Source organism: Papio anubis, unplaced genomic scaffold, assembly GCF_008728515.1.
Source record: "Papio anubis isolate 15944 unplaced genomic scaffold, Panubis1.0 scaffold142, whole genome shotgun sequence".
NCBI lineage: Eukaryota > Metazoa > Chordata > Mammalia > Primates > Cercopithecidae > Papio > Papio anubis.
In genome coordinates this window covers 132,328-145,251 of record NW_022161381.1, presented here as the reverse complement: position 1 = coordinate 145,251, position 12,924 = coordinate 132,328, and the positions used below count along the sequence as shown (strand labels likewise).

Sequence of the window (12,924 nt, the reverse complement as noted above, 5' to 3'; positions counted from 1 at the left end):
AGTGATTCTCCTGCCTCAGCCTCCTGAGTAGCTGGGATTACAGGCATGTGCCACCGCACCTGGCTAATTTTGTATTTTTAGTAGAGACAGGGTTTCTCCATGTTAGTCAGGCTGGTCTCGAACTCCTGACCTCAGGTGATCTGCCTGCCTCCGCCTCCCAAAGTACTGGGATTACAGGTATGAGCCACCATGCCCGGCCTTTGTCTTTTTTCTTTAGAGACAGAGTCTTGCTCTGTTGCCTAGGCTAGAGTGCAGTGGCAGTCCATCAGAGCCCACTGCAGCTTTGAACTCCTGGGCTTGAGTGATCCTCCTGCATCAACCTTCTGAGTAGCTGGGACTACAGGCATGTACCACCATGCCTGGCTAATTTTTAAGCTTTTTGTAGCGACAAGGGTCTCACTGCATTGCCCAGGCTGGACTCAAACTCCTGGGCTCAAGCGATCCTCCTGGTTCACCTTCCTAAAGTGCTGGGATTATAGGCATGACCCAACATGCCTGACCTCTCACCAAGTACTTTCTACCTTAGTCTGCCTCGTGGTGGACAAAGATTAGCAGTACAGGCACTCAGACTGACCTCTGGCAGCCAGATCCCATGTATGTAAAAGTGGTGGCCTCAGAGTGGAGGTGCTCCAGAGGCAGTTGTGGGCAGTAGTCTGCTAATACCTACGGCAGCTTGTTCTAGATCCCTGCATCAGGTTCCTGAGCCCAAGAATGCACACGTGCACACGTGCCTGTTGACAGTGCAGTCTCTTAAATGTGGGGAGAGAGCAGGAGAGAGGTCTAGTACCTTCTCTTTTAATCCTCCCAAAGTAGTGCTTTGTGGAAGGTGGTAGCCCCATATTCTGTAGGAGAAGAAGCAGTGTCTGGACATTATAACACGCAGGGCCCCAAGCCTGTTTGCCTCTCTGCCTTGCAGGTTCACACTGATTTCCCTATTGGGTAAAATGGCTGGTGAAAGGGAGCTCTTTGGCATGTGTAGAAATGAGCATGGCATGTGAAGGGCTGTCAGAAACAGTGCGTGGCTTACATTTGAGGCCTTAACCCAGTGTCTTATGAAATAGCCTATGACAGTTAAGAATTTAATACAAAGCTCAGGGATATCCTTTTCATTTCTGGGTTTTTTTGGTGTGTATTTCATTATTTCATTTCTGATGTCCAAATCCCCTACCCCCTAGGTAAATAAAGGTGACATCCTGGTGGTTGCAACTGGTCAGCCTGAAATGGTTAAAGGGGAGTGGATCAAACCTGGGGCAATAGTCATCGACTGTGGAATCAATTATGTCCCAGGTGAGTGTTGCTGGAGGAGGAAGGTGGCTTCTGGTGTTGAGGATGGTGTCTAGGTCATCAAATGAAGCCTGAGAGAGAAGCTTGTCTCTAATTTTATGCTTGTAGTACTAAGGTTTAGGGAGACTGACTAGCCCAAGGGTGCACAGTTAGTAGATAGAAGAGGTGCCACTTGCAGGCAGGTCTGGTGCCAGAGCTTGTGATTTTAATCATGTGCTGTACAGCTTCCAAGATGACTTTGTCCAGGGAGAAAGTGAGACGGAGGGCAGGAGGGATATATCACTTTATCTTCATGTAGAGATCACCCTTTATTTTAGCAAAGTTGTTGGATGGGTTTAAAACACAGTATAATCATTGCAAAGTGCTATCAGAGTCCAGAAGAAGGACTCATTCTGCCAAGAGGAAGGCTTTACAAGAAGATATTTGACCTGGGTTTTTTTCTAGGCTGAGAGGATAAATCTAGCCTTTTAATCATGTCCATAACTATACTTGGCATCCTCATCCCCCAGTTACCCCTTACTCCCGTCTTTTGGTTAGTACCACCATTCTTCCTTCCCACAGGTCTGCAGCCTTTTAGTTTCCCTCCCAAGCATTCCCTATATTGGATCCGTCTCTAAATATTAGGAATTGTTTTCTGTCTCCTCTGTTCTCAGTGTCACCACTGAGTGTTACCTTCTCAGCTGACAGGCTGTGATAACTTCCTTGCAGGTATCCCTCCCTCCCGCTGCTTCCCACTCAGATCTATCCCCATGCTCTCGCCTTGCCATGTTCACCTTTGGACATGGACCTCTGAGCCTCTTCCTTCTTACTTGCCAGACTCCTTAGCCTCACACTAATTTCAGTGACCTCTGCAGCCTGTGATCGCACTTGCGTGTGGTGAATACCTGTCTTCAACTTGTAAAGTGGACCACTTTCTCTTCCCTGCACATGCCTCATTTGTCCTTTGTAGTTCCCATCCCTGCATTCTTAGTGGAGTGGGCTATTCTTTCAGACAGAAAACTTCACAGAACAATACGGCAAAACTTGTATGCGTCCTCATAGATTCAAGAAAGGAACTATCTTTAACTGAGCAACTATTGTGTATCAAGCACAATGCCAGGCCTTGGGCTGCACAACTGAATAAGGTTCAACTTGACCTTCACCTTCAGCTTCTTCCTCCCTGTCATGTCCGTTATTCCTTCCAAACCTTGTTTGATTTCCCCTTACCAAGGGATGATCTTTCCTTCTCTCCCTCCCTCCTCTCCCACAGAGCATGTGTATTGTATCTTTTACTGTATGTGTCTCACGTGTGGCATCCTGTGCTCTCCTACCTAGATAGCTCCTCAGGGCAGTGGTCACTGTGGCGCCACATCCAGCCTCCTGCCATCTGACCACTGGCACTCATATCTGTTGAATTGTTGAAGGGAGTTATAGCAAGAATAGCCTTTTTTCTCCCTTCCCATCTCAAGTTTCAGATGTAGACGCTGAGCTGCCAGGAACATTAGTCACTGTCAAGCCTTCACCGTTTTTAACCTCCCTCCCACTCTCCCCACCGTGCTTTTAAGACAGTAGCTCATAATTGATCACTCATTTTCTTGTAGTGTAATTATCTAACAGGCGATAAAGAAATTGCTCTCCTACAACTCCGCACTTTGAATACTTGCGATATGACATTCAAGCTCAGTCTGTTTAAAACCTTGCATCTTCTGTAACATATTTCTGCTTTTGGCATTTTTTTTTTTTTTTGGATTACATGTGAGAGATGGAGAAGAAAAACCTGGGTGGGGATCTGGAGTCTTGCAGATAGGTAGGAAATGTTGACTTAAACATGAAACTTGCCATCTTGTTCACATTAATTTCTTACATAGACAATAAAATATGAATAAAATCAAAGCAGTATCTTCCCTCCTGGTCACCAGTGTTTTTACTGGTAATTTGCATATAGGCAAATGAATGTTGATAAAGCTGAATGTTATAGTGTCCCCCAAAGGATGGCAGAATCACTCAGTTATAGACCAGCAAATGGGCTGCGGGACCTAAAGACTGATATTTGCATATGTTCATTTTAGAAGCAACATATTCTACCACCGAGCTACTTCTTGGTTCATATTTTAATTACTTAAATAGTTTGCATGGTCCGCTCAGGGATAACATTGTAAGTCACTTGCCAAATTAAGAGTGAATCAAGGTGTGTATACCTTTTCCAAAGAAGGAATATTTTTAAAGATTCAAGTGCAGGGCAGAAAGTATTAGCCAGAGAAACACATAAAAGTGTTCTTCCTGCTTGGCTTACTAAAGATAAATTGAGAAGGGCCAAATCAATAGTGTTTTATTTGGAAGGGTTAAAAAGAGGGAACAGATTCCCCACCCTACTCCAATCCAGTCTCAACCTATCCAGTGTAGCTGCTTCTGGACTGGCCTCTATTATTAGGGTCCCCAAATTAAATGTAAAAGAGTCAGGGCTCAGCTGGATCTTTTTTTTTTGAGACAGAGTCTCGCTCTGTCGCCCAGGCTGGAGTGCAGTGGCCGGATCTCAGCTCACTGCAAGCTCCGCCTCCCGGGTTTACGCCATTCTTCAGCCTCAGCCTCCCCAGTAGCTGGGACTACAGGCGCCCGCCACCTCGTCCGGCTAGTTTTTTGTATTTTTTTAAGTAGAGACGGGGTTTCACCGTGTTAGCGAGGATGGTGTCGATCTCCTGACCTCTTGATCCGCCCATCTCGGCCTCCCAAAGTGCTGGGATTACAGGCTTGAGCCACCGCGCCTGGCCTCAGCTGGATCTTTAGTTGAATTTTGTACATGTAATTTGGCAAGGAAAGAGAAATTCTGGGGCTGGGGGTAGATAACCAAAATGTCTGCTCATTACTGAGGTCATATACTTAGGTTGAGCAGTGGTCGCTTTTTCCACTGACCACATCATCCTATCCACGAAGCACTGCGTATTTAGCAGTGCCTCGTCAACCCTGACAGTATTTGGTTTAGGAGCAAAACTGAACTCATCCAGTGCTGCGTTTACTCGTGTAGTCAAGATATGTATCTCTTATCTGTGGGAAAACGAAAATGACTAACATTAACACATAGAAATAGATGCAGCAGGTATTTCAAGCTAACTACATGTGAAAGACTATTGAAACTTGTACAGAGGGCAAACCTCTACCTATATTTCCTTGGCATTTTGAAATGACTCTAGGGGCTGTGAGAGAAAATGTTCTGCCATAGTTTGCTGCTTTATAATCTTTTAGAAACCTGAAACCATCCCAGTCAGTTGTGTTTACCAGCTCCTTTTACTCCATATAAAAAATATCTTACGTATCTGTGGTGGAAAGAGAAACTCTCGCGCTTGGAGGTTGCTTTTTCAATTTCAGTAATGTACACATTTTCTCATTTTGCCCTCAGCAAACTTGTGATAGGTAGTGTTAAGCCTTCTTTGCATTTTGGACTTCAGATTAATATGGAGCCCACAGGAGCTGCAGAACTAACTTTTTTTTTTTTTTTTGAGCTGGAGTTTCACTCTTGTTGCCCAGGCTGGAGTGCAATGCTCACTGCAACCTCTGCCTCCTGGGTTCCTGCCTCCTGAGTCAGGTTCCTGACTCCTGAGTCTCCTGCCTCAGCCTCTGAGTAGCTGGGATTACAGGTGCCTGCCACCACCCCCAGCTGATTTTTATTTATTTATTTGAGACAGAGCTCCCGCCAGCCTTTTCAGGCTGGAAGTGTAGTGTCGGATCTCAGCTTCCTACTGCAAGCTCCGGCCTCTCCCGGTTTTACGCCATTCTCCTTGCCTCTGCAGCCCTCCCGAGTAGCCGGATTCACAGGTCACCACCTCTCCGCTATTGAGTTTTAGTAGACGGGTTTCGCACCGCGAAAGAAGCCAGATGGTCTCAACTCGACCGCCTGATCCTGCCTCGCCTCCCAAAGTGTCGGGATTACAGTTTCACGCCGCCACGCTTTAAAAATATTTTTAGTAGAGAACAGGTTTCACTAGGCTGGGTCTCCTTGACTCCTGGTATCCACCACTCCAGCCTCCAAAGTAAAGGAAGAAGGGCCATAGGTGAGCCAATGTTTGACCTGAATTTTAATAAAAGAGCTGATGCTACAGCTTAATCTCTTTTATTTATTTATTTATTTATTTTTGAGACGGAGTTCATGTGGCTGTGTCACTCAGGCTGGGAGTGCAGTGGCGATTCGCTCACTGTAAGCTCCTCGGCCTCCCAGGTTCTTTCACTTATCTTCCGCTACCAGCCTCCCAGGTGCAGTTTGGGACTCACAGGCCCTACCACGCCTCGCTAGTTTTTGTATTTTTAGTAGAGATTCAGCTTCACCGTGTTAGCCAGGATGGTCTCTCATCTCCTGACTCCTGCATCCCGCTTCGCCTCCTCCCAGTGCTGCTGGATTACAGGTTTGAGCCACCAGCGCCCGCTTCCTCTTTCAGATTTTGCATGATGATTTTTGAGATCGGAGTTCAATTTCAGTCACCTGGCTGGAGGCAGTGGCGGATCCCTGCTCACCGTAAAGTCTTCACTCTGGTTCACGCTTTATCTCCTGCTCTCAGCCTCCCCGAGAAGTTGGGATTCATATGGCGCTTCAGCACGCCCCGGCTAATTTTTTTGTATTTTAGTAGAGACGGGTTTCAGTGCAGTTAGCCAGGATGTCTCGGACTAAGCGACCTTTTGTGATCCTACTCTCACTGCCTCCGTAAAGTGCCTGCTAATCTCTTTAATTCTGGCTTCTTTCTTTTTTTTTTTGAGACGAGCCACCGCCTAATCTCACCGCTAGTTTTTTGTATTTTTAGTAGAGACTGGGTTTCACCGTGTTAGCCAGGGATGGTCTCGGGACTCCCGACCTCGTGATCCTGGCCTGCCTCCCAAAGTGCTGGGCTGGGATTACAGGCTTGAGCTACCGCGCCCGGCAATTCTGGCTTCTTGCCTCCACCTTGGAGCTTCTTCTCAGTTGTGGCGATCTGATCAGAGAGAAGTGGTGATGTCGCTACAACTACCAGATGCAGCCTGGGAGCCTTATTGCTTTGAGGTCTAGGCCCGCCCCCAGCCCCTCCTGGAAGTGCACTGAAGCCAAGTGTAGGATGTTCTTTGTGTGAGTGAGCAATGATGCATCACTGGGTTTTGTTCTCTTGAATAGCTATTCTCTGCTGGTAAGATTTGTAGTTGTTCTTGTGTCCTTTTAAGGGAAGTGTAATTATATTCTTTGCCTTTAGCATACATTTAAGTAGCTGTGTCTTTGGAATTGGATGTCGAATTGTTCCTCCAGCTCACACATGGAGCTCACAAAATGCTGACAGTTGCTGTAGAAACGATATGTGGCAGCTGTGACAGAGTTGGAGCTTTGTGCACCCAAAAAATTTCCTTTGTAGGCTTTGGCAAATTAACATTTTAAAAGGTGCTCATTATATACTGGGTAGTTGGTTTTAAGAATAAAAAACAGTTGATATTTTATTTGTCACCTGAGAGACTACAAAAGGATTCTCCAGGTTCTGAAAAACCACTTATGCATCTTGGGAATTTTTGCAGGTAAAATAATTTTCTCCCTAAGAAATAGCAAGCATCTGTCATTCCATAGCTTTTAAGTTAAGTAGGCACTGGAGCCTGATGGGACTTACACACCCTAAAATTCTGCTGAGTTTTTGTCGTAACTGATCACCAGGATTAATTCTGAGACTTAGCTTTGATTTCTCCCCACTTGACCAGATGATAAAACAAATGGGAGAAAAGTTGTGGGTGATGTGGCATACGACGAGGCCAAAGAGAGGGCAAGCTTCATCACTCCTGTTCCTGGCGGCGTAGGGCCCATGACGGTTGCAATGCTCATGCAGGTACTTGTGAATAAAAGTTTCTGTAAGAGTTCTGAAAAGCTGATTGAGTTTTGGCTGCCTTTCTCCCCAAGTAGAAATGTCAAAAACCTACTCAGAAGTTAAGTAAAGATGTGAATTTATTGAGAAAAAGGGAAGGGAAGAACAGAGAAATAAGATCAGGCACATTAATAGAGGAAAGTAGGGATGGCATAATTCCAATCTCTTTTGAAATATAATAACTTTGAAAGAAGAAAAGTGCAACCCCGGTTTGGCCAGGTCTGTTTTGGTGTGCCTTCCCTTTCTTTTTCTTTTTTTTTTTGAGACGGATTTTTTCTTTTTTTTTTTTTTTTGAGATGGAGTCTTGCTGTGTTGCCCAGGCTGGAGTGTAGTGGCCAGATCTCGGCTCACTGCAAGCCCCGCCTCCCGGGTTCACGCCATTCTCCTGCCTCAGCCTCCCGAGTAGCTGGGACTACAGGCGCCCGCCACCTCGCCCGGCTAGTTTTTTGTAGTTTTTAGTAGAGACGGGGTTTCACCGGGTTAGCCAGGATGGTCTCGATCTCCTGACCTCGTGATCCGCCCGTCTTGGCCTCCCAAAGTGCTGGGATTACAGGCTTGAGCCACCATGCCCGGCCCGAGACGGATTTTTTCTCTTGTTGCCCAAGCTGGAGTGCAATGGTGCGATCTCGGCTCACCACAACTTCCGCCTCCCGGGTTCAATTGATTCTCCTGCCTCAGCCTCCTGAGTAGCTAGGATTACAGGTGTGCGCCACCATGCCCGGCAAGTTTTGTATTTTTAGTAGAGACAGGGATTTCTCCATGTTGGTCAGGCTGGTCTCAAACTCCCAAACTCAGGTGATCCACCCACCTCGGCCTTCCAAAGTGCTGGGATTACAGGTGTGAGCCACTGCGCCTGGCCTGCTTTGCCTTTCTAACATGCACCAGCTGACAGGGGCCAGGCAAGCAGCCCCAAAGCATGTTAGGTGCCTGTTAACTCTGACCTCAGATGGAAGGATGGTAATAAGTGGGTGTGAAGCAGTTCATTTTGTGATTGAACTGGAGTGACCTGGAGCTTGAAACTGAGGTGAGGATTAAAATAACCACCTCTTCTAAGTTTCATTTATTTCATTTTGTTTAGAGCACAGTAGAGAGCGCCAAGCGTTTCCTGGAGAAATTTAAGCCAGGAAAGTGGATGATTGAGTATAACAACCTTAACCTCAAGACACCTGTTCCAAGGTAAAAATAAAATTTTACTGATTTAAAACTTTGTGAATTGTTCGTTTTTAGTTGAAAGATACTGTGGGTGCACATATGCTCCCTCTGAAGGCGCCATCGGTGGTTGGGGTTGGGTTGGGGGTTGTTACTACTGTGGGATTAATTAAACTCAGTGGATAAACATTAATACCTATTTTCTATATTTCCAAAGTGACATTGATATATCACGATCTTGTAAACTGAAGCCCATTGGTAAGCTGGCTCGAGAAATTGGTCTGCTGTCTGAAGAGGTAGAATTATATGGTGAAACAAAGGCCAAAGTTCTGCTGTCAGCACTAGAGCGCCTGAGGCACCGGCCTGATGGGAAATACGTGGTGGTGACTGGGTATGGTTTTTATTCATGTTGCCATCCAAATCTTCCTATCAGTCCTGATCGTTCATACCAGGCGTTGCATTTGCACTTTGCACATGTATGTAGAGGTGCCTTTAATTTGATTTTAGCATTTTCACCCATATTTGATCTCATTTGATCCTTACAGCAATCCTGAGAGGTAGGTAAGAATAGATGATAATCATAGATGAGAAAATTGGTCAAAGTTATCCATCTGGTAAGTGGAAGAGTTTGGTCTTAAACCCCGGTCTTAAGATAGAATCACCTTTTGTTGTTGTTGTTGCTGTTGTTGTTTTTGAGATAGAGTCTTGCTCTGTTGCCCAGGCTGGAGTGCAGTGGCATGATCTCGGCTCACCACAACTTCTGTCTCCCGAGTTCAAGCGATTCTCCTGCCTTAGCATCCTAAGTAGCTGGGCTACAGGTGTGAGCCACCACGCCCAGCTAATTTTTGTATTTTTAGTAGAGACTGTGTTTCACTATGTTGGCCAGACTGGTCTCGAACTCCTGACCTTGTGATCCACCCACCTCGGCCTCCCAAAGTGCTGGGATTACAGGCGTGAGCCACCACACCCGGCCAGAATCACCTTTTTGAACCCAAAATTCATTAATTCAATGGATCTACTAAGCACTCATTTTTATTGCTGGACTGAGGTTATATTAAAAAGCTAGTTTTTGAGTAGCTGGGATTACAAGTGTGCGCCACCATGCCCGGTGAGTTTTATATTTTTAGTAGAGACAGGGATTTCTCCATGTTGGTCAGGCTGGTCTCAAACTCCCAAACTCAGGTGATCCACCCACCTCGGCCTTCCAAAGTGCTGGGATTACAGGTGTGAGCCACTGTGCCTGGCCTGAATATAAAATGAGAAATTAAAATTATAGCTGTGTCTCTATAAGATAAAGTATATTTGCTTCTTACAGCAAGAAGAGCTAAAATACAGGAATCATTTTTTTTTCTTAAAGTTTTTTGGAAATTACAACTAAGACTCTTGAAAAAGATGTCTTTCAGGGCTTTTGTCTTTCTTTTTCTTTGTCTTTTCTTTCTTTTTTTTACTTTAAGAGATGGAGTTTTGCTCTGTTGCCCAGGCTGGAGTGCAGTGGTGCAGTCATAGCTTACTGTAGCTTGGAACTCCTGGGCTCAAGTGATCCTCTTGCCTCAGCCTCCTATATAGCTGGGACTACAGGCATACACTGCTATGCATCACTTTGTTTTTCTTAATCTTTAGATTACGAGTCATTCTCTAGGGTCTGCTAGGTGTGACTTAGTGATTTAGATACACTTCACTTAATTCTTTAAACTTTTTCTCTTTTGCTTTCGTCTTGAAGGATAACTCCAACACCCCTGGGAGAAGGGAAAAGCACAACTACAATTGGGCTAGTGCAAGCCCTTGGTGCCCATCTCTACCAGAACGTCTTTGCATGTGTGCGACAGCCATCTCAGGGTCCCACCTTTGGAATAAAAGGTACTAGTGAGACTGGACCGTGGGTGATGACAGGGGACCTGCTTCTCCTTCAGTCCTCCCAGGCCCACGTGACCTATGATACTTATGAGGTTTCGACTCATTTCAGCACCAGAAATGTCATTCTCACAAACCACTGTGACTATGCTTTTGATGAAGGCTGTCATTGGATCTCCCCAGCTCCTGCTGTCACTGTTTGCCACTGCACAGGGATTCTCTGGGATGGGTGATATGTAGCTGGGGGTGCTTTTATTTGACCCTCATAGTCCACTGCCACAGTAACAATAAAGGTAATCATAGCTACTGATCATCTTATGGATACTCTAGAGACAATGACAAACCCCACAGATGTTTCACTTTGTTGAAAATAAGAAAAGCCTACCCTTATTGAATATATGCTTTGTGCCAGATATTGTGCTGACCAGTTTTTGCATTTTATTTTATCATCCAGTACAAGATAGTATTGTCACCATTTTACAGTAGCAGCAACTGGGACTTCAGAGGTGGCTTGGTCAAAGGCACCTGTATTAAGTACCAGAGTGATTCTTCCATGTCTATTTCAAGCTCTAAGCTAGTACCATACTCATACTTTACCCTCAGATTTTTATTGCTGCGGTACTACGAACATGTGTTTTTTTTGTTTTTTGTTTTTTTTTTTACTCTGTTGCCCAGGTTGGAATGCAGTGGTGCGATCTCGGCACACTGCAACCTCTCCACCTTCTGGATTCAAGAGATTCTTCTGCCACAGCCTCCCAAGTAGCTGGGATTACAGGCGTGCACGAGCATGCCTGGCTAATTTTTGTATTTTTGGTAGAGATGGGGTTTCACCATTTTGGCCAGGCTGGTCTTGAACTTCTAAACTCAAGTGATCTGCCTGTCTCAGCCTTCCAAATTGCTAGGACTATAGGCATGAGCCACCATGCCAAGCTGCTATCTTAATTAAAATAATTTTTATTAATTATGATAGGTTCTTAGAGTTAGCTTTCTCTGCTTGGTGACAGGGCATCAAATTTTGCTTGTTTTAGCAATTGCTGCAAATGTTGACACGGGGTACACCTTCACCCTTCCACCTTTTTTTTTTTTTTTTTTTTTGGGGATGGACTCACTCTTTTGCCCAGACTGGAGTGCAGTAGCATGATCTTGGCTCACTACAACCTCCACCTCCTGGTTTCAAGCGATTCTCCTGCCTCAGCCTCCCGAGTAGTTGGGACTACAGGTGCATGCCACCATGTCTGGATAATTTTTGTGTTTTTTTTTTTTTTTTTTTTTTGAGACGGAGTCTCGCGCTGTGTCACCCAGGCTGGAGTGCAGTGGCGCGATCTCGGCTCACTGCAAGCTCCGCCTCCCAGGTTCACGCCATTCTCCTGCCTCAGCCTCCGAGTAGCTGGGACTACAGGCGCCTGCCACCTCGCCCGGCTAGTTTTTTGTATTTTTAGTAGAGACGGGGTTTCACCATGTTAGCCAGGATGGTCTCGATCTCCTGACCTCGTGATCCACCCGCCTTGGCCTCCCAAAGTGCTGGAATTACAGGCTTGAGCCACCGCGCCCGGCCTAATTTTTGTGTTTTTAGTAGAGATGGGGTTTCACTATGTTGGCCAGGCTGGTCTTGAACTCCTGACCTTATGATCTGCCTGCCTCGGCCTCCCAATATGCTGGGATTATAGGCGTGAGCCACCGTTCCCAGCCTACCCTTCCACCTGTTTTATAAATGTAATCACTTAGTTCTGCTCTTGAGCTTGTCTTAACCCCCATTCAACTTCAGCACGAGCTATTCCTTATTCTGCTTATTGAACTCTTTATTTTCCTTTTACTCTTATTGCAAATTGCCTCACTGCACGGTCTCTGCCTCACAAAAATGAAATACATATTAATAAATCTCTGGGCTGGGTGAAGTGGCTCATGCCTGAAATCCCAGCACTTTGGGAGGGCAAGGTAGGTATATTACTTGAGGCCAGGAGTTCGAGACCAGCCAGGCCAACATGGCAAATCCCGTCTCTATTAAAAACACAAAAATTAGCTGGGCATGGTGGTACGTGCCTGTAATCCCAACCCATTACCCTCCAGCCTGTGAGACAGCATGAGACTCTGTCTAAAAATATATATATATATATCTGATTTACATTTATTGCACTGATAACGTGGTAACCTGGACATTTTTGAGACACGGTCTTGTTCTGTCTGGAGTCCCAGCTCAGGCTGGAATGCAGTGGCATGATCATAACTCACTGCAGCCTTGATCTCCCAGGCTAGGATTACAGGCATGAGCAGCCATGCTTGGTGTCCTGGACATCTTTAACTGACTTTTGGCTAATACAGATTGAGCATCAGAAATCTAGAAACCTGAAATCTGAAAGGCTCCAGAATTCTAAACTTTTTGAGTGCTGACACGATGCTCAAAGGATATGCTCATTGGATCATTTCAGATTTTAAGTCGTGGATTTGGGATGCTGGATCATTATGATGCAAATATTCCAACATCTGAAAAACAAAAACCCAACTCCAAAACCAAAATCCAGGCATTTTAAATAAGGGATACTCAACCTGTAATCCAAGTATAAATCTAGCAATCAGGCTGCTTTCTAACAGCCTAATCTATTTATATCTATTTAGGAAATATATCTCTATTTAGGAAAAATTGCAGTCTTTGTGTTAGGTGTATGTACTTTAAATATTTCTGTTTTAAAAGCCAAAGAAGCTTTATGAGAGTAGGAAATTGAACAGGTTTGCCTTTATGTAACTGTCAGCTGGGTGTTTTAACACATGCCGATAATCACAAGGAACCTATTTCTAAAGATAATGA

The 12,924-nt window shown here is 45.2% G+C and overlaps 1 protein-coding gene across 1 annotated transcript in view; it reads left to right on the top strand.

Annotated features, from left to right (window-relative positions):
* The window catches only part of LOC101014176 (C-1-tetrahydrofolate synthase, cytoplasmic), a 76,831-nt gene that overhangs the window by 33,241 nt on the left and 30,666 nt on the right, over nucleotides 1-12,924 (top strand). Inside the window, exons 8-12 of the mRNA XM_031661385.1 lie at nucleotides 1,176-1,287; nucleotides 6,961-7,085; nucleotides 8,200-8,297; nucleotides 8,488-8,661; nucleotides 9,991-10,127. Coding sequence (XP_031517245.1) covers nucleotides 1,176-1,287; nucleotides 6,961-7,085; nucleotides 8,200-8,297; nucleotides 8,488-8,661; nucleotides 9,991-10,127 — 646 coding nt within the window. The remainder of the gene's footprint in view (nucleotides 1-1,175; nucleotides 1,288-6,960; nucleotides 7,086-8,199; nucleotides 8,298-8,487; nucleotides 8,662-9,990; nucleotides 10,128-12,924) is intronic.